The sequence below is a fragment of the Metarhizium robertsii genome (assembly GCF_000187425.2).
Source record: "Metarhizium robertsii ARSEF 23 chromosome Unknown MAA_Scf_11, whole genome shotgun sequence".
NCBI lineage: Eukaryota > Fungi > Ascomycota > Sordariomycetes > Hypocreales > Clavicipitaceae > Metarhizium > Metarhizium robertsii.
Genome location: NW_011942151.1, coordinates 654091 through 681772, shown reverse-complemented (window position 1 = coordinate 681772; position 27682 = coordinate 654091). Strand labels below are relative to the sequence as shown.

General features: G+C 49.3%; 8 protein-coding genes across 8 annotated transcripts; 7 read left to right on the top strand and 1 right to left on the bottom strand.

The window, feature by feature from the left end:
* Window positions 1-22: 22 nt before the first annotated feature.
* Window positions 23-1697, bottom strand: MAA_06751 (uncharacterized protein; the record flags this gene model as incomplete). Its single annotated transcript, XM_007824749.2, has 4 exons — window positions 23-49; window positions 191-767; window positions 824-1346; window positions 1403-1697. 4 exons carry the CDS (start codon window positions 1695-1697, stop codon window positions 23-25), a joined length of 1422 nt encoding a protein of 473 aa, XP_007822940.2.
* Window positions 1698-2886: 1189 nt separating this feature from the next.
* MAA_06750 (Peptidase S8, subtilisin, Ser-active site protein) lies at window positions 2887-5752 on the top strand (the record flags this gene model as incomplete). Its single annotated transcript, XM_007824748.1, has 6 exons — window positions 2887-3183; window positions 3249-3648; window positions 3781-3817; window positions 3913-4644; window positions 4699-5068; window positions 5156-5752. 6 exons carry the CDS (start codon window positions 2887-2889, stop codon window positions 5750-5752), a joined length of 2433 nt encoding a protein of 810 aa, XP_007822939.1.
* A 580-nt stretch (window positions 5753-6332) lies between these two features.
* On the top strand, window positions 6333-7163 carry MAA_06749 (uncharacterized protein; the record flags this gene model as incomplete). The annotated part of the gene is made up of 1 exon (XM_007824747.1): window positions 6333-7163. The coding sequence occupies one exon, from the start codon at window positions 6333-6335 to the stop codon at window positions 7161-7163; it is 831 nt and encodes a 276-aa protein (XP_007822938.1).
* A 4996-nt stretch (window positions 7164-12159) lies between these two features.
* Window positions 12160-13924, top strand: MAA_06748 (tetratricopeptide repeat domain-containing protein; the record flags this gene model as incomplete). Its single annotated transcript, XM_007824746.1, has 3 exons — window positions 12160-12546; window positions 12760-12977; window positions 13405-13924. 3 exons carry the CDS (start codon window positions 12160-12162, stop codon window positions 13922-13924), a joined length of 1125 nt encoding a protein of 374 aa, XP_007822937.1.
* A 1955-nt stretch (window positions 13925-15879) lies between these two features.
* On the top strand, window positions 15880-16878 carry MAA_06747 (phosphoesterase; the record flags this gene model as incomplete). Its single annotated transcript, XM_007824745.1, has 1 exon — window positions 15880-16878. One exon carries the CDS (start codon window positions 15880-15882, stop codon window positions 16876-16878), a length of 999 nt encoding a protein of 332 aa, XP_007822936.1.
* Window positions 16879-20789: 3911 nt separating this feature from the next.
* On the top strand, window positions 20790-22500 carry MAA_11629 (uncharacterized protein; the record flags this gene model as incomplete). Its single annotated transcript, XM_011412544.1, has 4 exons — window positions 20790-21101; window positions 21163-21250; window positions 21309-22218; window positions 22278-22500. The coding sequence occupies 4 exons, from the start codon at window positions 20790-20792 to the stop codon at window positions 22498-22500; spliced, it is 1533 nt and encodes a 510-aa protein (XP_011410846.1).
* Window positions 22501-23408: 908 nt separating this feature from the next.
* MAA_11628 (Alcohol dehydrogenase superfamily, zinc-type) lies at window positions 23409-24195 on the top strand (the record flags this gene model as incomplete). The annotated part of the gene is made up of 3 exons (XM_011412543.1): window positions 23409-23546; window positions 23662-23939; window positions 24003-24195. 3 exons carry the CDS (start codon window positions 23409-23411, stop codon window positions 24193-24195), a joined length of 609 nt encoding a protein of 202 aa, XP_011410845.1.
* Window positions 24196-25136: 941 nt separating this feature from the next.
* MAA_06746 (uncharacterized protein) lies at window positions 25137-27146 on the top strand (the record flags this gene model as incomplete). The annotated part of the gene is made up of 1 exon (XM_007824744.2): window positions 25137-27146. The coding sequence occupies one exon, from the start codon at window positions 25137-25139 to the stop codon at window positions 27144-27146; it is 2010 nt and encodes a 669-aa protein (XP_007822935.2).
* Between the last annotated feature and the right edge of the window lie 536 nt (window positions 27147-27682).

The following is a 27682-nucleotide window of genomic DNA, read 5'->3' as shown; positions in this document are numbered from 1 at the left end:
GATCGGGTCTTTTTTTGCAGGCCTAGCTGGAGTTAGCTTGCGATGCAGCCTACTTGGCAGTATTATGAGATCAGTTGATTACATATATGTCAGGCGAGGTAAGGTACAGAGTGAAGCTGCAGCAAGGTGCTCGCGGCGCCCCGACGCCAAAACAATAGCCATAATAATTCATATGAATATATGTACTAACCTTTGTCTCAAAATTTAATTTCCGCTTCATACACTGTCCTTGAGAGCGGCCCGCGCCAGAACAACGATGCTGTGGGTTCCCCCCTTGGACATCAACAGAGTCCGTACTGTTGACAGACACGCCAATTCTCTTGTAACTTTCAACGTTCCACCAGTAGATGGACACCCACGCCAATTCATCTAGGTGGTCGATAATGTGGGTGTACAGTCGGTGAGGCCGCTCGCTTGGCGTGTCAGTCGTAAGCTCCTCATTGCACAGAGGACAGCAATCTCTGTTTCTTCGCTTGGGCACCACGCTCCTCTCTACCGTCAACGTGTTCCAGCACGCTCGGCCAGGGTGACTTGTCGCCTCATCGTGAATGAGGTGATCTTCCAGGTCGCCCTTGGTCAAGAAGCAGGTAGAACTGTCGTTACAAAATGGGCACGACCATCTGGTGGAATGGATGTTTTGAAACCAGTCGGCATCGTGGCTCTCCATATGGCCCTTCCATTCTTCTACAGTTGAGAAGTACATTAAGAAATGTCGGCATTCCGCCGAGAGGCACACATATGGCTGCAGATCAGCTTTCAAGTGAGACCTAGAATAAAATTAGCACCGAAGTGACATGGCTCTAGGAGGTAACGGTCCACTCACAGCCATCGGGCTCTCTTTTCCTCCTTCGTTTCCCATAGTGGAAATATAATATTATCTAAGCAGTATGGGCATTGAACGTCGCTTTCACCATGTGCCGGCTCTGGTGGATCTGGACATACTGGAGGATATGAAAAGATACCACCAGTAATACCCTGTTGTTGACTTCTTGATGCACCAGGGTTGGCATTTTCTGTTCCCATTTCATATTGCAACCTATCAGACGTTAACAGATGATGGATAAGCCGGCCGCGCCGATACAAGATGGACAGTGTCAGCTGGGCTCGCAACGTAGGCTCAGCACCCGGGAAGAGTCTCTGTATTAATTGTGAGACATATGGCGCATATTTATCGCCCCATTCTCTTGCGATACGACGACGGATTAGCAGAGCTTCCCTGGCGACTGGGGATTCGTGGATCTGAATCATGGGGACAAGTCGTTCGAGCCGGCTGATGGCTCCGGTAATTGCAAACATGGCAGCATCATTCTCTACCACTGTGTTGATTGGTGGATGGCGAAGAAGGGCTGGCATGATTCAGTTAGAAAGCAATAGCCAACGCGACATATGCGATGGTACTCACTTTGCTCAAGGCCCTCCTCAAGAACCGAGAGCATTAACATGAATAGTTCTTTAAAATCATGGGAGAACCGGAGACGACGATCAAGACGAATACTTTTATGATCAAAAACGCCTAAGGTTCTCGCCCAGGTCAAGAAGCGACACTCATTGTTCAACACGTGCCATCTATATGGAGTGGGCAACTGGAACATCTTGAGGTATGTGGAAAAGAGGAGTCGGCACTTCTCGGCCTGTAAGTAAATGTCTTGGGCTTTTGAAATGGCGAGTTCGCCGTTTTGGGTATAAGCATCAGCCATGGCTGCGTTTTGCGTTCACCCGAGGTTGCGGAGGGAAAAGAGAGAGTAGAGGATCTGGTCAGACTTTGCCTTTTGTCTCAACATGGCTGGAAGCGTTTGTGTAAGCCTTGAATTTGGGGCAGAAACTTTTACGTAGGACAAGAGGCGACCAGACATGACTGCAGCGGACTCACACCACCAGACCGGTTCAGCACTGGGCGAGACCAACTCACCAGGCATGGACTGTCGTCACTGTGCTACCCACCTACCTGGGTACTTCGAGTGGCCGACTGGTCGACTGGCGGTTTGTTACTGGTCTGGTTGGCATGTTCGGAGTACAATGGCGCGCAGAGAGCCAACCAGACTAAACCTTTATGCATGCATGCGTCTGGTGCTGAATCCTGATGCATGTTCGGTCCAGTCAGGAGTCAGGAGCATCGACCAGGCGGCCTCGACCCCCTGGCAAAGGGCGGCCTGTCTGGATGTACTGACAACTTTGAAGATAAAATGACCAGACCAGACAGTACATTGATGTACTTGAGGTCGTACTACCAGACTCATCTGATACTATTGGTGGCTCCACTTTTAGTCCATATCCCATTGACGGCCTCATCATTTCGTCAACAGCCCTTGTGCAACAGACTTCAATGTTCTCTTCTGCGGTGCAACAACTCCAAGCCCCGAGAGTTTGCTCCAAGTCCATTCGACGATTGCTTCGTGTGCTTATGCCCAACCACACCAGCTGTCACATCCGACAGTTCAATCATTTTCAGTGCCAAGTACGGAGTACAGGGACACGGTCGCCACGGCGGAAATTGTGCGCCCCGGACAGTCAACTTGACTTCCTCTTCTGAGCAGCCCAGTTAGATATTAATAGTTCTGAGCAGCCAGTGGCTGTGCATGGTTCAGAGCAGGCGGTATCAGTGGATGGCGGTTGAGGCTCTGGTCTTCAGAGATCACGGCGCATCCTCTACATGCTTGCTCTACTCCGAAGGAATAAGTGCGAGGGGTTGCCCATAACTTGTTGTGCTTGTATTCGAGTCTTGTAAAACCGTCGATGTTTCCCTTGTCATCTCTCCTCTCCCTGATAGTAAAAACAACATAGGACACGGCTCCGCCTCGTGCCTGGTAATATCACATGTAGCCTTCGTTCTGGGCCACCTGTTCTCCTTGAAAGCACACTGGAGAAAAGTCAACACCGGCGGATACAATGTTGGTAAATATCAAATTGTATCAGTCTATCAATGACCTGACCTACCCTACTCTCCGTCGGTCCGAGAACAACCCCTTCGAGTCGTCCACGGGCGACGACCAGGAAGCCCGAAAGAGTAAGGCTGCTGCCAAATTTCAAGTCTTTGAGGCAGGGGCCCCCCTTGTTTCTGACAGCCGCGGAAACCTCGAAGCAATTTTTCGAGTAGACGAGCTGTGCAAACAGGGATGGAACGATTCAGCCTTGAACCAGATCGAAACACTGCTCGGGGATGAGGTCCGAGATTTTGGTTCAAAGGTAAGTCCGCCGGCTCACATTACTGCGCTGGATGGATGGTTGCCTGAGATGATGGGAAACACTAGATTCAAGTCAACCCCGAGGCAGGCATGACTGCCCACGAAAATGTTGATGAACCCGAGGCCAAAGCCAAAGAGTACATAGATGCCCTGTCTCAAACTGGACTTCCCGATCCGAGGTTCCATCTTACAGTTTTTCCGGCGTCTCTTGATGAGGGACTCGCTGGCCTCAAGCAAAAAACCGAGCTCAATGCACGCATTGAGAAAAGGACTCAGGCGGTGTGCTCTCCCTTGTTGCTTAAGCCTCAGCCCGACTACAGCGCGGCGGTAGAGTTCGCAGATCCGACAAAGCTATACGAGTTGCTGGCGACTCGGAAACACTGCTCAGAATGGCGGCACAGCGCCTTTCTGTTGCTTTCTGACCCTGACGATTCCGATATTCTCTTTTCAATGTACCTGTCTAGCTGTAAGAAAAACGCGACAATAAATAATCATCAGAGCTTTTGGCATAAGGCAACATGTAGATATGAGAGGTTTGTCAGCAGAATCTTTCTCCGAGTTCAATAATTCTGAACTAACAAGACCATTGTCTCCCTAGCCTGGAATCTGCGAGAACTTCAGATACCGAAATTGATGTATGTCTGCAGATCGAGACGGCGTGTCGTTATAACGTACCCTTGCTGCTCTCCTTTAACTCTGAGCGTCTTTGGCGGACGCGAACCTCTATTAGTTCAGGACTCCACCACAGATCCATACCACTTGACGAGAAAAACCTCACGCCTGTTAGCCTTGGGGCTCTCATGACAGGAGAAGAACTTAAGACAGTCACCTTAGATGATGAGGTTAGAAAGGCTTGGCTAGCACATCGACTATCACTATCCCTTCGCTTATTATATATGGGACCGTGGATTCAGCAAGACTGGGACTTTGATACTTTACACATCATGCCGAAGAACAATAGCGAGTTATTGCCCCCCATTGACGAATTATACATCGGTTGCACTCTCGCCCCAGGTTATGAAATGGCCAACTCAACTCCGACAGCGCGCTGCTCTCCGTATAGTTCGCAGATGTGTCCAAAGTTCTTTTTATCATTTGCTCAGCTTTTGGTGGATATTCTGAAAGGTGAAAGGGGCTATCGATCTTATAGTGAGTCCCAACTGAATGACTGGTTTTATATGCTTCAGTACGAGGTCGGACACAATTTGAAAGAGATGTCAAATGAATATTACTGGAGGGCTATTGAAGGCTGTATACTTTTCACCATGCACGATGATAGCCATGAATGCGCAGATGCGCTGGTGCGAGCAAAAGACGTCATCTCTAAGCATATTATTACTTATTTGAGAATGCATGTCGAATCTTGCCAGGCGAAACACTCCCGGTGTCTTCAACCCGATGGTACGAGTGAGGAAACGGGCATTCGCCTTTGGTCGGAAATTGAAAGCAAATACCAGCAAATGTACGTGAATACACAGCCTCAATCCGTTTTCGCCATCACTTACAACCACCACAGAGACTCACCCAAAGCTCGAGGCGAGGATAGCTTCGTCACACACATGAATAGGTTTACCGCCACATTCATCAAGAACCTCCCAGCGTTAGAAAAGAAAGTGAGAGTCGCGATAATTGACTCAGGCTTCTACGTGCACGAGTGCGATCCGTGGCTGAACAACCCCGCTGTTGAGGCAAGAATCGGCGAAAAACGAAACTTCTTTAGCCCTGACGACAACGACCCGGATAAAAGCAAGTGGCAGGATATGACTGGCCACGGGACCCAAGTGGCTCGGCTGGTGCTTCAGTTTGCGCCGCTCGCAGAGGTAGTTATTGCCAAGATTACGAACTCGCCGACTCTGAAGTATACCAAAACAGAGCGTCTAGTAGAGGTACAGGTCAAGTATCTCCCATCAAATACTATTGACCAGATCTAAGCTACCCATGAAGACTAACTGGAGTCATAAATTCGCCAACAGGCACTCAAATGGGCTGGCGAACGCGCTGACATCATCAACCTCTCCTTCAGCCTGGGGACGCTGCCCATCATAGATGTGCAAAAGGAAATCAACAACTTGGTGGACAATAAAAAGCTCGTGTTCGCGGCCGCCTCAACCAACGCGGCCAAATGGGCCTCGCGAGCTTGGCCTGCCAGAGAACGCGGTGTCTTCGCCATACACGCGTCGGATGAAACTGGTGAAACCTGTGCGGGCATAAACCCAGACCCTCTATCAGAAGACGACAACTTTCTCGCATTTGGCCTCGAGGTCGATTCGTTTTGGGATGGCCGTTACCAGCGCATATCCGGGACATCGTTTGCTACGCCGGTGGCGGCCGCCATCGCCGCAGACATGATAGAATTGGCGAGACGGATTCCAGAGTCCAATTTCGGCGAGGACATCACAAGGTACAGGGTCATGCGTAATTTATTCCTCAAGTACATGTCGGAAAACAAGGTGCCCGGCAACTTCCACCGCCTCGTACCCTGGACAGAGAAGCTCTGGGATTGGAACGGGCCGGTAGAGACGCAAGAGAAATTCAAGTATGCACTGCGGGACGTCATAACGTTTTGTTGAATTTGTCAGGGTACAAATGTATCTAGTATAGTATTTATATATTATCCTATTACTTGATTTCATATTATTTCTCCTTCAATTCATTTACTCCTGCCCCCATTAGCTGTATTTACCTAGGCACGAGCTGTGCTGTGGTGTCGTCGCCCACACGACCATCATTCCGTCAATTGTAGTTGCCATGTTTACTTCGGGCCAACGGTACATGGCTAGCTGGGCCCGGAAGGCATAAAACCTTGACGCCTTGCTGCCGAAGGCCTGGCTGGAACCCATTTCGCTGTCAGTACTCCGTACATGTAGCGTCGATGGAACGTTGAATCAAGAACGGCCTGTGTGACGAGGCAATTACGGTGCGTCAGCACCCCCCAACAGCAGCCCGCCACGAGCCTATCGTCTAGGACAGCACTGTTTAGCCAAAATCATTGGCGATGCTCTCTTTGCTTGGATGCAGCTTCCAGCAGACAAATATATTTAGACCTGACTACCCGCCTATTCAAGGGCCATGGCCTGTCAACTGAAAGCAAACAACCCCATCACTTCTATCTGATAGCTGATCTGCCCCGTCATTGACCCCCTTTCCACCATGGCCCCGAGAGGCAAAGCCATTCTGACGTATCACGTCGTACCGCGCTTCGATATTGCTGCCGAGGGCGGTCCACTCTCTCTCGGCACCATCGTCGCCAACCTCCAGCACCTCGTGCCGCTGAATCGAGGCTTCCACGTCGAGGTGCCTGAAGCTCTGAAGTACACCCCCGTCTGCCAGACCCAGTTCAGAGAAACCTTGATCAAGGCTCGGGAGGCCAACTTCGGTGCCTGGCTCAAGGCGATTGGCATACCAGTTGGAGGCTCTGTCATAGGCGGCGGCTCAAGGGACCTAGAGTCATCCGTGTCCTGTGACTCAATCGTCACGACCTACTTCGACCCAGACAACGACTACTTCCAAAAATGCCTTGCAACGAGGCCAATTCAAGACTGGGTGGAAGCTTCCAATCATTTCACTGCCAATCTATACATGATTACAGGTCTCAAAGTGGCCAAGAATTTGAAGTTCAACGCATCCCGCTCTACTGAGAAACATGGCAAAGCCGAGCTCCAGGTAAACGAGCCTCATACGGGCGCCGTGGAAGGCGGTGTGAGTGTGGATGCTTCTGGTGGCACCAAGAAAGCGACCGAGTTTAGCGTTGACGACATCATCATCGCATACAGAGTGAACCATTACGCGTGCTCGCAAACGCGGTGGTTCGGCAAGCACATGGAGACGAAAGATAAGGGTCTTCTCACGGGCGACCTGATGAACCACGAGCAAAAAGAGGCGGAGCAGCCAGAGATGACGTTTGAACCGTTGTCCATTCCAGAGGAGGTGGCCGCTCAAGAGCGGGCTATGGCTGATGGGAGTGATGAGTGCTGGGTATAGTGGAAGGCACAAGCTGCTGAACTGGAGTAAATCTGAGAATGCCAATAAAATACTGGAGTGGTGTTACAAAAAATCCCCAATGTAATACAATATTCAAAGGTACATCTTGGTGACTAAAGGTATATTATACCGATCTGAAGCGGAGCACAGCTTCTGCTTCCAGAGCTTTTTGAGACACCCAACGCCCCGACGTGAGGCTCAAAGCAACTGTGCTGGTCTTTGTACGGAGTACTCGGCAGACGTATTTTCACAGGACTACGAAGTACGGAGTACTACTCCGTACATATGTAAGGAATCCCTGCAAAAAGAGGGCTTATGCGTGGATTGTGTGGCGCGCGCCAGCTGTGGCCACGACAGTTGATAACGTCGACTTGTTCAAACGTCATTTCCGGCCCGCCTCCTTTCGCTGAGCACCAGATAGCGGGAGATTGAAGCTTGTGACACACAGTGTATGACAAGTGTTGAGGGGAAATCCCGGTCGGAAACGCAGGTTAGCATGGCCACACGTCACTGCAAGTCTTGCCCTCCTGAATTCGTTGGGGGCGGGGCGTGAATTTGATTCGCAGAAACTTCAATATTGATTGCTTATCGTACTCCGTAGTGCAAGTATTGCAAGGTACTTTAGGTGTCGGTCGATGTCTCCCACGCACTCCGTACTTAATACCTTGGACGTACTCCGTACTCCGTACCAGGCCACCGACGACCCCCGGCGTGAGGCGTTACCCAGTAGAAACACTCTGGATATTTTCCAACGTCTCACGAGACTGTTTCAGGTCGCCTAGACCGTCATTGAACATGATACCTTCTGGCCCTCGTCTCCTTGAGGGAGTTGAGCTCTTTGAGAAAGCAGGCTGTGGCAAACGACGCGGAAGCTATCAAATTCCCCGGCGCCGTGACACGTTGAGCTGACATTGTCCACCCTTTTGGTGCGACCTACAACCAAGCACTCCCAAAATGACTGAATTGTGACGTCCTGGTCGTCATGGTCGCTGGAATGACCGCCATTGGCCAATTTCTCGCTGCTGTGCTCAGCGCGGTTGCGGGTAAGCTTGGGATTCGACGTCGATTTGGCCACAGTACTCCGTAATTCGATCCTCGTATCAGATATTACGCGTTAACTCACCAGGCAGGGTGCAAACACGGCGTCTTCGGCATGTTCAGAGAGCCGACCGCAATCTCCAGCCTTGGAATAATACTGCAGGAGAGTGCATCTCAGTGAGCTTGACGCAACTGATAATTTTAGTCCTTCCGGTTACATGTCAGCAAAGATGCGGCGCCTATTCGAAATCAGTCTGAGAGTGCCGAATTGCATGACGTGGATGAAGAAGGCTGCCATGTCGTGACGTGCAACAGGCCGGTTCAAAGCTGGAGGAAGGCTTAATGACACGTCAGGTGGACGTGGGTAGGTTTCAGGGAAATGAGTCAATACATCGATGTATTGGCTCTCGCCCGGCGGTCGAGACCGGATGAACTGATGCCTCGCTGAGCCGCCTCATACCTGGTCATGCGACCGCTGTGCGACGCAGTAGAAACTTTCGACATTCCGGCCTTTTCCCTTACCAACATGGCCCCAGTAATGTTCAGACGGCGGGTTTGCAGACGAAGTTGAGGGCAAACCAGACGAGTGATCATGTTGCCACTGCGCCATCAAGCAGGCGTCGGATTACAGGGCTGAAATGGGAATAACGACGCCTAAATACACTGACCATTGTTCATATCCTGGTTGGCCGAGGCCACCATCTTTTTAGCCGTCAACGTGACAAGACGGAGTAGAACATGAGCAGTATTAATCACCATCAAGCCAAACCTGTAGGCGTCATTTGCCAATTTGGCCTGAGGGAGAGAGTTCAGACTGATGTCATGGACAATTGGCTGTTTACGTATATTGATACCGACAACAGCAAGGACGTTCACGGCGTTGTTGACTTCGTCGCTGGCACCCCCATGAGTGAACTATTCTCATGGCCACGTGATAACCGTTCCTAACCGTCTCGTCTTCAATCTAATAAAAACACCGTCATCGAGGGCCATTGTAAGATCGATTTGGTAATGGACTGGGTCCTGCTAATGAGTCCTGGCTTTAAACACGGGAACATCGGCCGCAATTGTACTAAAACCTTGGACTAGCTGGTAAACTGTCAAGTGTATTTGGTCAATTTCATTGTGATGTGTTCTGCCATCACGTCAAGCATCCTCATGGAACAAGATCATTATTATAAGTGAATGTCAACTACCTCCAAGGCGCTTTCGTGCCCCTCCTATGAAAGCATGGAATGTAAAATCGCTATCGCTCGTCCGAGTCTGTACATGGACTTCTTGCCACCTATCTGGGCGAAAACTCATGGCATGACCAGGCATACGCCAAAGAGCATATTGTGGTCTGGTGTCTTTATGGTCTTGCCCAGATTCGCCGCCGCCACAAGGAAGACTAGTTGATTCGCGACACAACCGGCCGTTGATAGGCACAGCTGGGAATAGACGGAGCGTCTCATATACAACATGGTCCAGGTAGCGCCTTTCATGAGCTCGTCTCTGGCGTTGCCCTAGTCCGTTGTTTTCCACAGGAAGTTGGTAAAAGCCCCTTTACCGGACTCCGCCTCGTGACGCTGAGCTTAAATGATCATGTTTTCTAACGAGTCACAAGCGGTTCTGCATGACCTCAGCAATTCCGGTGGTGTCACGAACTACGAAAACATTTTAAAGCGTTCTGTCGTCGCTCGCCATTGCGCTGCTTCATTAATGGCCTTGGAAAATCACGTACCTTTATTGCTTGCTTCGGATTGCAGGCTAAGGATATTGCCACATTGGTGGAGTTTCCGATAAACAGGTCGGTCGAAGTGTCTAGGGCATAGTCGAAAAATCAGGGGCTCAGATTAATGCTCTAGGGTAGGTCCTGATCCGAAAGAATGCGCCGTAGTAAATTTTGGAAATGACCAGACACTATAACATATGTAACGGTGGATAGTGTGGCTTATGCAACTCGAAGGCCAGCAATTTCCTAGTAGCCCTCCATTCTGATCCGTCTTCAGTGAAGATAGCTTCGCCGAGTAGAGGCACGAAGCAGACACTTCGCAATGGTCCATGGCCAAATCTAGGAAATGGTTCGGATAAACGAAGAAATATTGCGCGAGTCTCTAGTAAAAATAGTAAATAATTCCCCAGAGTATTGTCCGTACGTATCACCGTATCGTTCGTAATGTTGGAGGGAGAGTACGGGGATCTTTCGGTTTTATTCGGCATCGAGTGTCTCGAGTAATTTGTCAATAGAAGGGGCGGGAGCTTCCAGGACGATAGCAGTATGTCGATCCGGCCACAGCCTCTGTCATCACCACGACAATGGCGCGATGGCTGCGGTCATGATTAGCGCAGCCTCAAGATTTTCCGCTTTTAGGGGGAATTGAGCTAAATACAAATAGCCACACATTGCGGCACAACCACCAGCAGCTCACCAGAAGAGACAGAAGACCGATAAGTTGACATGAGGCCATGAATGCCTGACTTTGGCCCATGGTTTTGCTTCGTGGTGGATGACCTGTGGTAGCTTGCCGATGCCTTGATGCGTTCTAGCTTCATCAATTCTCGGAAGAATTCCGACGTAGTGGGCCGCTGTTTGTTGCTCCATGTTGCTAGCGAAAATGTCAAACTATTGTGAGGAGGCTGCGATTGGTTACACCAGGTCTTTGTCCCCTGTTGCTGGGAATTGGGCGGGAGTACGGAGTACGGACTAATCTGACAACGGCTGAATGCGCCACTATCGGATTGATCCGACGTTCGCCCGGTTTAGGACACCGCCACCGCCGCCTGGAGAATCTTGGCACGCCGTGTGGTGGATGCAACATTGAATGTTCTTTCCACATGCTACGCTGCACACCGGAAAGTCAAGCCTGGCGCCACAAGTTGCCAATCCGATTTCGAGTGAACGAACATTCTTCGTCATCTTGACCCAGCCATATGGGCTTTGGCAATGCACAACGTAGGCTTTGGGCTTCCGTGCAGCCTCTGAGGAGGGTTGGGCTACTTCCATCCTGTCACAAGAAAGCCATCAGGCTTGACTGGGGTCGAGGTCAGACTTGACCGCATGCAAAAACTGGACGGGGAAGAAACGGGGGCTGCTTGCCGCCTCAATTTTAAATGTTAACTGCGCCCAGATACAAACAACTTTCACCATTCCCCAGCATCCATGTTCCTCGAGTAGCTCTACCGAGCATAACCCCAAGACTGCGAGTCCTTTCGATTTCGACGATATCATGGATTCCTTCTCTATTGCGGTTGGAACTGCGGGCCTGGCAGATGTATCCTTCCGCATTCTCTCATATTTGGCGGATATGAAAAAAGCTTCCAGCAAGATCCAGGATGCAATTACCATCTTGAGCCAGAAAACTGAATCCCTCCTAGCCGTCAATGATTCGGTCGAGTACTTTCCCCATCCCAGACGTGACTTGGGCAATTTTGATGCACCACTGGACCATGAATCTGATGTTGACAAAGTTTGGAAATTTTGGCATTGATCTTACAGCAGAGCAAGCACACCATTGAGCAGCTCGAGACACTATTGCATGAAATCGTCGGGACTCGCGTAACTGGGAAAATCAACGGCCCCCGAAAGACAATCCAGATACCAGGTCGAGATGGCGAGTACATGCAAATACATCAGCGCCTAAATGCTAAACTACACGTCAAGATGAGCAGGTTTCGCCAGGAACTCTGAGAGTCCGTCGATTCTGAGGATATACGTTATTATTCAATTTCACACAAACCATACGCGCTCATTGTTGCAAGCTTTACGGCTCCCTCGTTTCCGCAGATGCTGCGGCGTCATTCATTAGGTTCAATGAGTACTTAAACATGCCCCAAAACTTCGGCAGTTATTACACGGGCCGGCTAGCGCATATGAACGAATTGGCATCTATCTTCAACATCACTCAGTCGCGCCAACGCCACACTCACTCGAAACCGAAGAGTATCCCGTGGCCGCGACAATGAGTACGCGTCAAGCATGAGCGTGTATTCTTCCTATGAGACGATCTATGTTGGCCTCGAAAATAAGAATGACCAACGGTCAATGGATGCACTTGAACTGTCGAAGATGTTCTCGTTCTTCTACCGCGAGAACGTCGAGTTTGATCTAATCAAAAGTACGGCCACGAACCCCCGGCAAGAACGAGAAGACGCCCAGGCGAAGGAGCAAGCCGCCAAGCATGTGCTCGTATATTCTAGATCCAGGACATGGAAGACGGTGTTTCGCGACTGGGTTATTGCTCGCGCAGAGCAATGTACTAGACCTAGGACTGTTCTTCCGGACGTTATGAGGGATGAAGCAGACACACCATTTGATGAAGACCGGTTGCGAAGGACGCTGTCTCTTGTGGTTCGACTTGGCATAGTAATAGTTACTGGGTCCATCCGTTAGTGTATACATGGATGCGGCAAAGGCCTGGTACCAGTACACATCAGCTGAGCAAGCCATTTAGTGTCAGGCAGCGGCCACGGTACTGGTGCAATCCATATCCTTCCAGGCCCCGCGCGGATACATGGCTCGGAACGAAAGGTTAAAAGACAGATCCATCTGCATAATGAGCATGTACTCAGGTTACAGGAAGCAATTACGCAACGTTTGGAGGGAAAACAGAGAACCCTCAGTCAACCTTGGGCATTGACGTGGCTTATACCTCGGCAGGGCTTTCGAAGCTTCCAGACGGCTGAATATGCCAAGTTCAGTCTGCACCTGCACTGTGGTTATTATGCCAAGGCTGAGGAGCTTCAGGTGCAAGTGAAGGATTATATCCTCGCAAACCTAGGCCCCGAGTTCATTGAGTACAAATTGACACCTTTCTTTCGTTGTCTCATAATCTTGTCTTGCAGGCGCGGAACAATGAGTCTCAAATGTTACAATACCAAGCCGTCCAGTCGACCAAAAAATACTACGGTCCAGATCATCCTTCAACTTTGCAGGTCATGGGTGTTCTTGACGCCACTTGCCTAATGTGCAGTCGATTGGCAGAAGCTAATCAATTGCCTAAACAAGGCCTAGCGAAACTGTTGAATGGCTTTGGCCCTGAACACGAGAACACATGGACCGACAGCTGCGGATAACCTTTCCAAGCTTAAGCACCGCCATTTTGACAATGGCTCTCAGAGGCGTTCCAGCTGCGATTGCGAGCTTGTGAGGGGCTGCAGAGGATCTTGGTCCGACGCATCAAAAAACTTGAGAAGCCAAAGATAATCTTGCTGGAATCTACAGCTTCATTAGTGAGGAGCATCTACCGCGTCCCCATCAGATGAGTGACGGGGTTGTGCAAATTGGCGTCAGAGAACTTGGACGTGAGCACCTGTTTACTCTCAAATCCAAGCTGACGCTGGGAAGGATCAAGACTGCCATGAATCAGTTCGAAGAGGTCGAAGAGATTTTTCTAGATGGTTTGCCAGTCGCTGAAGGGAACCTGGGCGAGCACCATCTAGGAACGCTCACGGCTCGAACCGGGCTTGCGCATCTTGACTGGCGCCAAGGACGATATTCGCACGCTGCGGCCATATTGGAGGATGTCATCCAAAAGCGCGATTATGAACAATCCAAGCGCACGGATGGGAAACTTACAGATCGCAGGAAGTGGGATGTCCATGTTCACAGTTTATTTTACTTACTGTATTCGATTCAAATCGGATATTATTTTGTCCAAGAGACTCAGCTAAGACGAAGTTACGCATTCTATGCGAAGCAATGTGGTTCCTGGCCCACTGCTGCGAGGACCAGGGGAAAATGAACGATGCCCTGAGGGTGTGTGAGCAAATTACCAAGCTTCGTAGTTTTAGCAGTAAGGGGCGAGGGCAGCATCACAAACTCTGGCATTCTGTGGCACAAAAGACGGAAGAATTACCAGCGGAGAAGCTATTCAAGGCTGGAGAATATCTCCCAGGAGATGAAACATAGCCAGAAGCGGTAATCGGAGTTGCCAGCCTGAGGAAAGCCAAAAACAGACAGCACTCTGCACAGGGGTGGCTCGGAGAGCTACTTAGTTTCAAGGGATACTAGCATCTCGGTCTCACAAAAGTGTCTCTGGCGTGTCCTAAAGAGCAAAGTCTCACGAGCCCAAGACTGCGCAGTCTTCTAGAAGCCCGAACTGGTCACGGCAATTTCGACAAATATCACCAAAAATTTAAACACAAGGACAACCCACGCGCTCCTACCAAGGGCTCCATACGCGTGAACACATAGTGCTCTGCCCGAAGTCTGGGCGACTAGAAGACCACATGAATGACCACATGTGCAGTGTTCAAGCCCAAAACACAAAGCATCAGGTACTACCTGCTACGCCTGATAACAAGTCCACCAAACTATGATGCCCACACGAGCAGCCGCGCGATTATGCAACCTACGCAGTCCCCCTCCGTTCCCTACATTTTCCATTTCTTACGTTATAATATCATCATAAGATGCATTAGCAGCTGATCCGCAGTGAAATGTACATTAACTCCACTGAGCACGAGCTCGAATGAAGGAGCCAACGGTAGCAGTTATGAAACTTACCTTGCCGTCAGGCCAGATACCTGGGATGTTCTACGATATCTTACCTGTAGCGTAGATACTAGATAGTCTTCCGCGCGCCATATGCCCTATGGGAGGCGGCAGCGCGAGCGCTCCTATGGCGTTCAGATTATCTTTCATTCATTCTCGCCTGTCTCCATCACTTGCACCCCCAGCTCTGCCGCCCAAGAACCTTGATGCGGGTCGTGATATCTCGAAAACTCTGCTCAAGCCGAGCAATCTTGCTAGCATAGACCCAGAAGTCTCATGTCCCTAAAGATTACTCTCAGTTTCAGTGTGCGTACTCAATGGCTAGCTGCGACTTGCTTCATGCAGACTTTCTTCCTATGAGTGACTAACGTGTTGGGTAATAGACCTATCCAACATCACTCAGGCCGAGAAGCGAAGTTTGCAACCCTAGCCAGCCATAGCTTTCTTCGATCTGGTGGAGTATTTTCTCTCGTTTCACGATGTCTTTTGTAGCGTAGGAGCGGGATCACGATTAACGGGTTTCGCGGCGTCTCTGGTCGCTCCGTTCGTTGGTCAGTCATTGAGGCATGAAGTCAGTGCCTGTGATGGGCACAACGAGTGCTGCGTTGACGACTGCTTGCTTGCGTTCAAGCTCCCCTGGGCTGAGGATGGCCCTGCTAATTGCAGTCCGTGGCGGGATTCCTCAAATCTAAGGTTCCGATGTTTGCTGGGTTATGTTGTCATGAGCAAAACGGTCGTTCGGTACAGCTAGGGGCGACAGTGCCCAAACGACTTCGAGGCAAAGGATACGATCGAAAACAAGCAATGGCGAGCTAGCAAGGACATTCGAGGTTTTCTAGCGAGCGTCGAGACGAGTCTGGGGCAGAGGTTTGCACATGCAAGCAAAAGCTGTGGCCACGCGAAAGAGGAGCCCAGATGGGATTGGCTTCGCACGTGGGGGCGTGTAACCATGATCGATGGCACTTGACGCCATTTCAGCTGGTGCCTGTTGTTGGAAGGCACTGGGTGTGGGGGCGCTAGCACGTCTAGCGGTACCTGGGTACAACTCAAGTGCTACAACCCCACTGTAGCAAGCAGGCACAGACCTGCAACCACATCAATCAATCCCGAAACATGTCGTGCCTGCCAACTTTGTTCCCGCACACACGAAGCACTCGAATATGCTCATGACCAAATGCAAGCCCACAACGCCTTGTGACATCAATGTCTTCTGCAGACCAGCCTCATACTAGCATCAAAACCCGTGCACAACGAATGCGCAGAGTCGCCGATGCCCTCCTCAAAGCCCATCAAGCCAGGACCTCCTCAGCAATACCAAGGACAACGCCAAAGACATGTTCCATTCGCATAGTCTGTATTTCTGACACACACAACAAGCAGCCAACAGTGCCTTTGGGAGATGTTTTAATTCACGCCGGCGACCTAACAGAACACGGATCATTTGAGGAGGTGCAGAATGGCCTGACGTGGCTTTCATCGCAGCCGCACAAGTACAAAATTTTTGTTGCAGGCAATCATGACGTCCTGTTAGACGACGCGTTACTTGAAAAGTATCCCGAAAGACGCTATGGCCAGAGTAAGACTAAGAAAGACCTGACCTGGGGAAGTGTAATTTATCTGCAGGATTCCTTCGTCACTCTCGAAATCCCCACGAGCCAGCAAGAGCAAGAAACACGCACAGATCAAGTCATTGAAGGGCAACCCGGCATGAGAAGCATCACAATTTTTGGAAGTCCATGGACGCCCCGGTACGGAATATCGGCTTTCCAATACCACCCGTACAATTCTCAACATTGGAAGGATGCATTCGCCTCCCTAGATGAGAAGCCGCACATTGTCGTCACCCATGGCCCGCCGCACCTTCACCTCGATAGACGTGACTTCCACCGTGCCGGGTGTCCATACCTAGCAGAGGAACTTCACCGCATGCGGCCTCGTCTTCATGTATTCGGCCATATCCACGCGTCGTATGGGCGTGAGGATGTGATGCTAGACAGCGTGCAGAGAACGTATGAAGAGGTGATGAGGGGGTGGGCGGGTTGGGGTGGCATCGCATGGATGGCTATCATGGTTTTATGCGCCAGAGTGAAGTATATTTTCAAAGAACCAAACGCGGATAAGAACGTAACTTTCGTCAACGCTGCGGTTGTGGGGGGGCCTCAGAATGAACTACAAAATACACCAATTACTATAGATATTTAGTGTGTTGTATGAGCTAGTATATGAGGCCGAAGCCTGTTATTTCATGGATATAAATCTGCCCAAGACATATAATTCACGGCGCCTTACCAATACACTGAGTGGAGTGGCTTTCACACTGTATAAAGCAGACAAGTTTACGGACTTGACGACCGTCCAGCTCGTCATTATGCCCTGTTGGCTGGGTGGGTGGTCGGCAGGAAAAAGCCCAGCCGTTGTAAACATGCCGTGACAATCGGGGCATGTTAGTCATAGAGTCCGCTCGATGGAACGTACGGGGTCTTATTGCTACAGAATCGGGGTGCTTCTTTCCACGTTTTATGATAACCCTAACCCTCCTATCTGGTCCCGACCGTAACAGATTACCTCCCTGGCTGAATACATTTTATTTTCTTACTTTCGCTTGCCGTCGTCTTATTTAAGACGTTTTCACTCTGTTGTCTATTTTTGCATACCTACTGTTTGTGGAATTTAAGTATTCGGCTATCCAGCGGCGTGGATTGAGTCCAGGCCCTCCAACGTGGGTTCAAGATTCGAGGACTATGCGCCTTGACACACCCCTAGCGGAGCGACAATTCAGATCGGCCCGTCCCTAGCGCTATTTCAAGATTGAGGGGTACTTTGGCATCTCGGCATCTTGTCTTGCGATGCTTGGTTCCGAGAATCTGAAGCATCACCACGAATGCTGATCACGGACTGCCCTAGCGTATCAATGCTAAAACTAGGCAACATTGAATTTGCCAGCAACCACCGGCTATTACCACCGGCATCCGTGACGGTGAGTATTCCTGTCCAGGTGTATCCTATTGATTGTGTCTGGCAGGTCGAGATCTTGTATCAGCTCTCCCTTCTTCAAACATGCTTTGATGCCCGATGCCTCTTCCGACTCCATATCGTGATCTAATGTGAAAACAAGCTGGCTAGGGGGCTATGTATTATCTTAAGTCATGCATTTGTGAGGTTGCGACGAGAGGCGAGGTGAAATTGTTGTTGAGTATTAATTGATGCATCATGCAACTTTTTATTTCCTTACGGATGCCGACCTCCTATGCGGGTTTTCCAATTGGCCAGGTGAATCTATGTAGTGGGTCCAGGATGTTGATGCTCAATGCTTGGCATGACCCGCCACCGATTGAGTCTAGACTTCAGAGATCAAACAACAATCGAGTCAGACGCCATCCGGCAGGCCAGACATTTGATGGCCCAGAATGCTGGCAGACTAAGCCTGTATGCTGAATCAGTCTTCAAACCCATCTGTGAGGAACTGGAGCCCTCCAACTGGCGGATACGATTGCCGTCGTACATCTCAAAACGCGTCCGCCACCGATCCGTGTCATGAGAAGTTCCGCCATATCTATGAGGATAGGCCGCGCCTAAGTTAAAAAGTACTTGAAGACGTCGATTTCTGTGTGGAGAGTTACCTTATGTAAGTGAAGAAAAGGTCTTGGTTTCGTGTAGTACTGTATTTAACTTTATTTCTTCTCCAAGATAAGCTACCCTGTAGCTCTTTCCAGTCGTTCATCTTTTATGCGAGTTGTTCAGTCTTGGCCAACCATCTTTCTTCCTCTTACACGCCCAAGTTTCGGAGAATTGAAAAGAAAAAGACGTGCCTCGGAATTTCAACCCTCGTTTAAGCCCAGCTGGAATGAGAACATGGCACTTTAGCCGCAGATTCTTGTACGAGGGTATGTAAATTTTAGCGAACGCTAGGTAAGATCGGCACCCTCGCCCGCGCAGCAGTCAGCGCTTGTGCAAATCTAAAGAGGGGTCAAAATGCGGGCAATCAATAAAGCTTGGCAATCGCTTATGCATGTAGATGTGCCGTGGGCGCCGAAACTGTCGTTGGGCCCAATCAAGCTCGTCCATCAGGTCACACAGCATCACAAGAAGACATGTTGAGCTGAAGATTGCTTGATGCTCGACGTCAAATCAAGGGCCCCCTTGCTGGGCTTCTCGCGCGAGATGCGACTGTCGTGGATCCTTTATTCCCGATCCGCAGTACACCCGGGCTCTACTCTTGACATTACTACTCCGTACCTAGGAACGTATACGGTGCTTGGCATACGGGCATTCTTTGTAGGCTTTGATCGCTTTTTGCCTCCATCTGTAGATGACTCCATCTAGTACTGTGCTAATGCAATGTTACATGCAGCCACATGGCTTGCCCAGCAAACACCAACCCCAGCTGTTTTCGGGTTTGTCCGTCTTGTGGAGCAAAACCGTTGCGGCTTACCCGATCACCCGCCAGATCTGCACTTGAGCTGTCATCGGTGTAAATCTAACGACTTGCATATGTAATGCCGGGATTGAGGCTGTGGTCGTATGAGGACGCGGCAATCGCTGCGGCCGCATCTACAACACCGGCGTTAGCAGCTCAAGTGTTGGTACGAATGTCGAGTCTGAAAGCCCAATGGTTGACGCAATGGTTCCGAGTGGCTTGGTGGCAAAAGCAAACCTTCCTCATTCTAGTCTGCGTGCAGCTATGCATCGCACCGTTTGGAATATTTCGCGACTTGGAAACGAAGATTACGGTTCTAGCAGCGGCATCGCCATGGAAATTCACATACAACAACATAAATGCGATATTTCACTAGTCTTGTGATGGAGACTACCTATGGGCAGGGCTTAGGTATGCCGATACAAGGGTTCATCTACTCAAGGTTCGTTTTGAGTTTCCATTCGCGCTAGTTACCATTGTCTTCAACTTGAGGAGAGCTCTAAGCCTTGTTATTATGTTACGATCCATAGGCTCAAGTAGCTGTTAATATCACACTTGAACTATAGACGATGGCTGTTACACTGGCAGCAGGGCTTGTTACATTCCCAACTCGGATGACTGGGCCGTGGGTGCAAGTTGGTCGCTGCTAACTCTATTAGGAAACTAGTAAAATCATTTCTCTTTTTTTATGCAGATTACATCTGCCAGATAAATTAACCGGGGTTCATAGGTAGCCTACATATCTCCGAACCTCCACATTCTCCACCGCCATCAAGATTTTCTTTTAAGTAAACCGTTCATGTAGGGCTGGTATTAAGTTCAGGAGAGTGTCTGTGAGTAAACCATGACAGTCATGTATATTATTAACGTCAGAAACAATAAATCCAGGGCGGAGAAGAAACCCTCGGATATCAGAGATAGTACCGTTGTCTCGGTGAAAAAGGTGAGACCATATCAACATGAGGAAACTAATGAAATGCTTCAATGCGCACGTGCTGCTCTTCAGTACTGAATTGAAAAAGGAGGCAACATGGCATTGCTTTTGTAGCCCGGGCGGCTCCGCCGGTGAATTTGATGACCACGTCACGCCGCGTCCTCATGTTACTTCCTTGCCGCTGTGGAGACGGTTCGTGTCCTCCGGGCCGACGAATACCAAAAAGTCATGATTGCATTTAAGAATACTATTCCCGTAAAAGGGTCTTGCATAATGTCGGCCGCTTTTGTCCCATCCCCTCCGTTTCGGCATTTCGTCATCTTGCCATTAGCCGCACCGAGTCCGTCATCAATGTCTCCGTATTTAAGGTTCTCGCAAGCCGAGGGTTTCTACATTTTCAAATCCATTACGGCATGAGATAATTCGGGTTTGCAATCGTGCGTAATACTTGCTTCTGGAGCGTGCTCTTTGTTTCTATCCGTGATGGACTCGTCCCTGGAGCAGCTGCTAACTCCTTGCACCCCGAACCTAGACAATTTATGTCTCTTTATCGACGCCATAAAGTCCTTGCTTGACGAACGCGATGTCACGGTTATTTCTACCCTGGCTAGCCGATTGAGGCCCTTTCGAATTGACCTAAGGGGAGAGGCCATTGAGGACACTTCGTCGGCTAAACCAATACTCGTTCTTGATTCCGACCAATCAACATGGTGAGCTTCAGTATTTCGACATGGTGTAGGCTAGAGGGCTACAAACTAAATCATGGTTCCTAAAAGTAGTGATACAGCATCAGAACATTCCGTTCAGCGGTATTTGAGTCCGGAATTGTCCATACTATCCCAGAATCAGCAGGCCGCCGGATTGACGGAGGCACCCAATGCGCCAATCATCTTCCCAACAGACTCGACACAACTCGCAGACGTTGAGTCCCTGGCGATCCCGGACGAAGAACTGTCTAAATACATGGAGATTGCAAGGTGGAATAACGTCAGTCATGCTCAGGACATGGACTGTACCGAAGACAACGGCTTTTCGGGAGAAGGCTTCAACACAGTCGGGGTGGACTCATTTCTGGTGTGATATAAGGCCCAAGATTGCATTTTACACAAACAAAGCTAACGTAGTATCTTGAAAGGTGGGCGTTCATGGCCTTGAGTCAACCGGCTCTCTCCAACTGGGTAGTACTGGCATGTTCTTCGACGACTCTAGTATGTCTTATGATAGTATGTGCATGATCCGAGAACTTTATCGTGGATGAGACGTGACTAATATCGATTACAGCCGCAGTTAGCACGAGCTCTTCGAATGCTTCCATGGTACTTCCCAACGTGGAGACGATACCCCATGAAAATGATGAGCGACCGACAGGCAGCGATGTGAATGAATATGCTGGCGAATATTATGTCGAGTCGCCGAATACTTTGCCTACCTGCCCACCTGTCAGCTATACAGAGAACACCACTCACAGGGAACTGACTCAACTGAGTGAATCCTCATCCTCTTCATTCAATGGAAGCTGGCAGGCGACGGAAGAGATGGAGTCGCGCAGCTCACGGAACACTTCACCAGCCCAGTCTGTTTCACAGACGACCTGGCCTTTTGGTACCGCAAACTCCGACAGCAATGATGGACAAGCCGTCGTCGATTGCACGGAAGGCACCCTGTCCGACGCAGCTATGCAAAAGGTCATCTCGGCAGCCCGTACGTGCATTCGATCAGACTACCTTTCTCTCCTGGAAATGAACCTCCAGCGCTGGGCCACAGATGGTTTATGGCACAAAACAGTGCCGCCGCCCTACCAAAGAGCCAGTCGCTGCGAATATGAAAAGCTACAAAAAGCGTACTCGTGTCTCTGTCGCCTCGATATGCGGATGAAGGATGACGCCATTCGGAGCAGGATGGCCATGGTCCTGCTCCACCTGGAGTATGAAAATACCTATGTCAAATGGAAAAGAGGAGCTGCCGGCGGCATCAAGCCGATGACAGTGGGCAGGGGCACAATCAGCTCCATGATTGATGATATTCTGGAAAACACACACCCGCAATGGAAGACGGCCGGCTCCCGGGAGAAGTCGCAGCTGCGGGCCGATTTCCACGAACGTAAACGATTCGGGAAGAGGTGGTGGATACTCATAAACGCAATCGGACCGAGCATCTTGATGCTTTGTTCGTCAAAGTTTGCCGCGATAATGTAAGGTTGCCGCATTCCATCCCATCTCTTGCGCGTGGAGCACTAACATGGTTGGGAAGCAAAAACACCACCGTCACGACTAGAATGCTCGAGGCAATAGGTGCTGTTACTCGAGAAACGGTGCCGCATGTCATTGACATTCTGGAGCTACTGAATCCGATTGCCGAGAGCCTGATTCGTGATCGCGGTCATAAGCGCCACGACGTGACGAAGCTTCTGAAGGAGGCACGGGCTTTCGACAAGCGTTTCGGGGATTTAATTAAGGGGGATAAGAGTAATTAATGGCGAAATGTGCATGTTTGATGAAATACTGTTGGGAAATACATTAGAATAGAGGAATGTGTCGGTACAGAACTTGGCACTATACCATGGCAATTTTGGAGTAAGGACTTGTAGCTAACGATGTACGAGTATAAGGAAAAGATGGATAACCCATCGGATCGTGAGTATTTTTTGTTTCAAAGATCGCTAGCAAGAAAGAGATTTCTAGATGCTTTTTATTGTAGCAAGGCTATAACTACAGCCCCAGATAGAATGCTATACTCTAAGTTTTGGAAGATTAGAAGAGGGGGAGGCAGCCAAAGCCTGTCCAGGCCTCACGAGAGTAACTATTGTCTGATATTGTGGCAATCCACTAGCATTGTCAACGCTGAATTTCTTATTACTTCGATACAATATCTGCCGGGTCCTCAGGGGTTGAAGCTGTTCCGTTGCACAAAGCAACCCCCGAACGACTCGAAAAGGAGTTCTTTCCTCCACGTCCGGATCCGGAACTGGCGCCAGAGCAGTTTAAGCTGTGGCAAAAGATCCTGCGCCGAAAACCAAAGCGACCCCCCCCAAAACACTCTCCAAAACTCGGAAAAGGCCTAGACGAGATCAGAAATTGGTCTGGCGCTATCCTGCCTGCTCGTGATCAGGATACTGGTAGCCTTCTGAATGCTACCACCAGACCATCTCCATTCAACTTAGTCAGGGGTTCGTGGGTACTTCCCAACCCCCAACCCTTGATGAAAGACCAGTCTTACGTGAACGACAACTACCGGCTTTATTCTTACATAGGGCTCGACGGATAGCAGAACAAAGTCTCTCTCAAGGTTGGAGTGGAGTCTGGGATTAAGGTCTGAGAGGGCAAGATCACAAATATATTCCATCATGCCGCAATTCTGTTCCGCGGCCCGAAGAAGGAGCCTATGTCGTACTATAAGTTCAATGAAGACTTTGTCGAGTCCGGCGACCTTATTACTGCCTACGTATGGTGTATGCGGGACGGAACAATTGGCAAGGCCACCCTCTTCAACGAAGCAAAGAACATTTACGACAGTGGCGAGGTAACGGCCCCCGAGCCTGGTATTTTACCCAATGGTGAATATAGAATAGCTTCGGCCACCGCCGTAGCTCGCGATATGTTTCACACCTTCCCTAATATTCGGATTGGCCTATTAGTTGGGTATCGGCGGCGGAGCTTCGAGCGAAAACCACGATATTCGTTTAGGGGATGTTGTAGTCAGTACACCATGTGGAAAGGAGGGTGGCGTGATTCAGTACGACTTTGGCAAAGCAGTGCAGAATAGAAGCTTCCAGTATACGAAGCTTTTAGATCAACCTCCAACTGCACTACGGACTGCCCTTAACGGAATTAAGGCACAGTATAAGAGAAAAGGCCACCGGCTTCAAGAAGAAATAGAAATCGCTCTTTGCAATAACCCCAGATTACGGAAGAGGTATGAGCGGCCGGACGTAGGCATAGATACGCTCTTTAAAGCCTATACAACCCACGACTCTAGCTGCACAACACTATGCAGTGATGACCCGGACAACTTGGTATCGCGACCGATGAGGGAACAAGATGAGGATAATATAGTCGAGGCCCATCGTTGGACTGTTGGTTCCGTTCTAGGGACCTTACTTGACTGTCGCTCGAACACTACCCAAGCGAGGGTGACCGCAGCATGGTCTGTCCGGACTTCAGCCGCTTAACTTGTTGACGAAATATCCCGGTTGAGTTGTCTGTAAGATACAGCCCCTATGAGAGACAGGTAATGTCTCTGGACATTGGGCAAGCGGCAGGTAAGGAACTTAAGACATACTAGCTGTTCCAGGCGGAGCATCGGGCTGATACGTTTACTCCAGCCTGGATCTATTCGCGATGTACATCTGCATACTATCCTGTTACGAAAATGCTAGAATGGGAGGGTGAATCTCAACGATGCCAAAAGGATAGGAGCTTGGCACATAGTTCTAAGTTTTGCTGCTACTGCAGCACGAGCGGACGTGGTGATAACAATACAGATGTGGGCATCTGGATTATACCCTGGAGGTCTGGACAGCCTCGACAAGCCGATACAAATAACTTAGCAACTCTTGCCACTTAGTAACGCGTTACTTCAAGCGCCTGATAGATCACGGAATATATCAAAGCAACACGCCATGGAACGAAGTAGCCATATATGTGATTACGCGCTATGGTGAATAGACTCGCGCGGACATGTATTTTGCATAATACTGTTTAGAGTTAAGTTTACACAAACGAGAGCCCATGTGGACGCCACATTGTTCAGTTTCGTGGTTAAAGTTTTTTGAAACTTTTGTGCAGACACGCCTTTGGTGGGCTAGGGCTGGGTTCTAACCAATACGAAGTGGTAAAAGCGCGAGGTCCCTTAGGCATCAGCGTCTGTATTAATTTAATGTAGCATCCCTATTAATTCCTAGAAAGTTTGCCGACACTTAGGTTTAGCGTAAAAAAGATATATTTCTCAGCTTCTGCAACCCTTGCGTTACTTGCTTTATATTATCAGCTGCCCTTCCGCTGCCCAGATTCTACCCTACCTTTGTCAATACTGCTTCTGATACCTCAATGTCCTTACAGGTTTACACACTTAATTGTTCATTCCTCCTCTTTGATTTAATTCCAGAACAGGATGACGAAAACCACAGATTGGATAGGTATTGCACTTGGTATTCTTGGTGTCATCACTGTAGTTATTGGCGTGCAGACCTGGTGCGCTAACTTGAGGAAAAAGCGCGGTGGCGAAGATGTCGGGTCTATTTGCCTAAATAAAAGATTGATGGGGTTGTTCAAGGCAAAAGAGCCATGGGGATGGTTAATGGGACGAGAGGTGAGAATACTGGAGTTGCCGACATTATACGGTGTCTTGAGAGCTGGAGAAGCCAATAAGTGGACGTCGGCACTCGTGGAGGGAATATACGATAACCTTGACGATGAAGTCTGCTGGAAGCAGCTTTACGAGCAATTCTTCTTACACCTGGCGTGGAAGGAGCCTTCCGCTATCAAAGATGCCCGCCTCGGAATAATTATGAATAGAGCAAGTACCATTATACAAGGTGAAAAGAAGAAAGCCATGAAAACACCATCTATTCTCGATCTTGAAATTAAAATCGACCAGTCATCTCTAAAAAAAAGGTGGTGTCTGTTTTGGTTGCGTTACCTTATCAAAAAGTTCGTGCTCTGCATTGTCAGAAAGTGCCAGCTTTGGTGTTGCGAAAAGCGTTGCGGACACTACGAATATCATCGATCGCACAATCGAAAACTTCTGTACGAGAAAATCCTAGATCGCGCGCCTGTACTACAGGATTGCGTGAGGTTGCTGGAGAAAAGCGACGGCGCATCAGTCATTGAAGACCCTCTCTATGGCTACGAATCGATCTGGGATCGGCATCTACGTCCCATTTGGATTCTTGGCAAACGTCCATGTTTACCCGTGTCAACTGAGCAGTTGGTGGGCTTCTGCTTGGCCTTTGGAATAAATCTGAGACGCCGGGACAAAGATAAATTTTATGGAAGTGGTGCTTACGGTCTTATGGTCAATGTGTCTAGCCAAGACGACTATCTTAGGGTTCACGTTACGCATCCCAGGAGAGGTCCGAGATTGCAGGCTTCGAAGGGCAACGGTTACTCCATTCTATTTGCTAAGCTGATGGCTTGCGGTTGCCTTCCATTCGCGCGAAAGCCAGGCTTAACCAAGAGCATCCAGGTTAATCAAGACATTCACAACGCTATTCGATGGGGATTGAGCATCAAAGATACCAGAGACTACCCGACGGCGCCCTCCATCAACTTTCTCGGAGACCTTCCTGGCCAGACAAATGACGACTACTATTGTGTCCCAGGCCTCATCGTGCATTTTACATATGGCCATATTTGCGATTCTCATGACAATCCCCTGGAACCTGGTGACCCTGATCGCTGGACTTGGGCTAAAGCTGTCGCCGGGATCGCTTTTGGCGGCTTTATTCCTCAAGCTACTCGAAACCTTGTCTCTGCAGTACAATTCACTGTCCTTGGGGCAGATATTATTGGCGGTACACCAAAAGAGCTCATGGAAGATATTGAGATATTGATCAATAAGGTGCATACATGGGACGAAAAATACGAGCTTTTTGGAACGTACATCGCAAGACGCCAGATTGCCGCAAATGCTCAAAATATTACCTACGTTTTTGATCCCTGTGATATTGCGGATGCGGTGGCGATTTTCAGTCGTTATGCAACGCTTCTCGAACGGTTTCTTGGCATCATAGCGGAAAGGGAAGGGACAACCACAAACTACAAAGACAGAGTATACAGTGCACTTAGCTGCAAGCTGAAGAAATCCTACAGACAAGCAGTTCACCAATACACGGGACGTTATCCAGCGATCAGGCTGCTGAAAGGGACCCTTCTGGATGAAGTAAAGGAATTGGGGAAATTCAGGGACGCCAAGATTACAACTGCCTCACGAATCGATAGCTGCGCAGTGCTCGCCCGTATTCTCATCCTAGCTTGGACTTACCAGGTCAACCTCGTCAGGTGGAGAGGAGAAACGGAGTCACAAGCTGACTTTTACTCTATTGCAAAAAACCAGGGTTTCAGACTTCTAACGGCGAGGGGCATTCAAAATTCTAACAAGCTGGGTGTATTAGGACTGTAACATCGTAGCAGTCCGCATTTCAGACCTACGGCGTAGTCTAGCATTGTTTTACCCCGATTTAAAGTTTTGCTCAAGCCCGCCTTCGTTACAGAATACACTATTGAGCGCTAGATGACCCGACAGATGTAATAGCACTTAATAGAAGGCTAGGGTTTTCTGTTAGCCACGAGTGTGTGTCCGTAGAATTGCAATGCGCCTCAGACCTAGCATATGTAAAGTTGTTTTGCAACGTCTGTTCCTGGGTAGAGAAAAGCCTATAGTGCCGAGACGAATCTATCGTTTGAAGGTCTCAAAATTCTCTCACGCGAGCATATAGAGTAACTGTTAGCGTTCTTCGGCTGCTTTACTATAGGGATTCGGTTTGTAGTAAGAAAATACCGCTCTTGTGGTTAAGCTGTCGATTGTCCTGTTAAAATGCTTTCGATATTTCGTCTCTTATTATAACTATCGACCTACTTGGTGACGTGCAATGCAAGCATTTTGTTACGCTGCTCGGTTTATAGTGTAAATAAATTATGTATTATAATTTTTAAAAA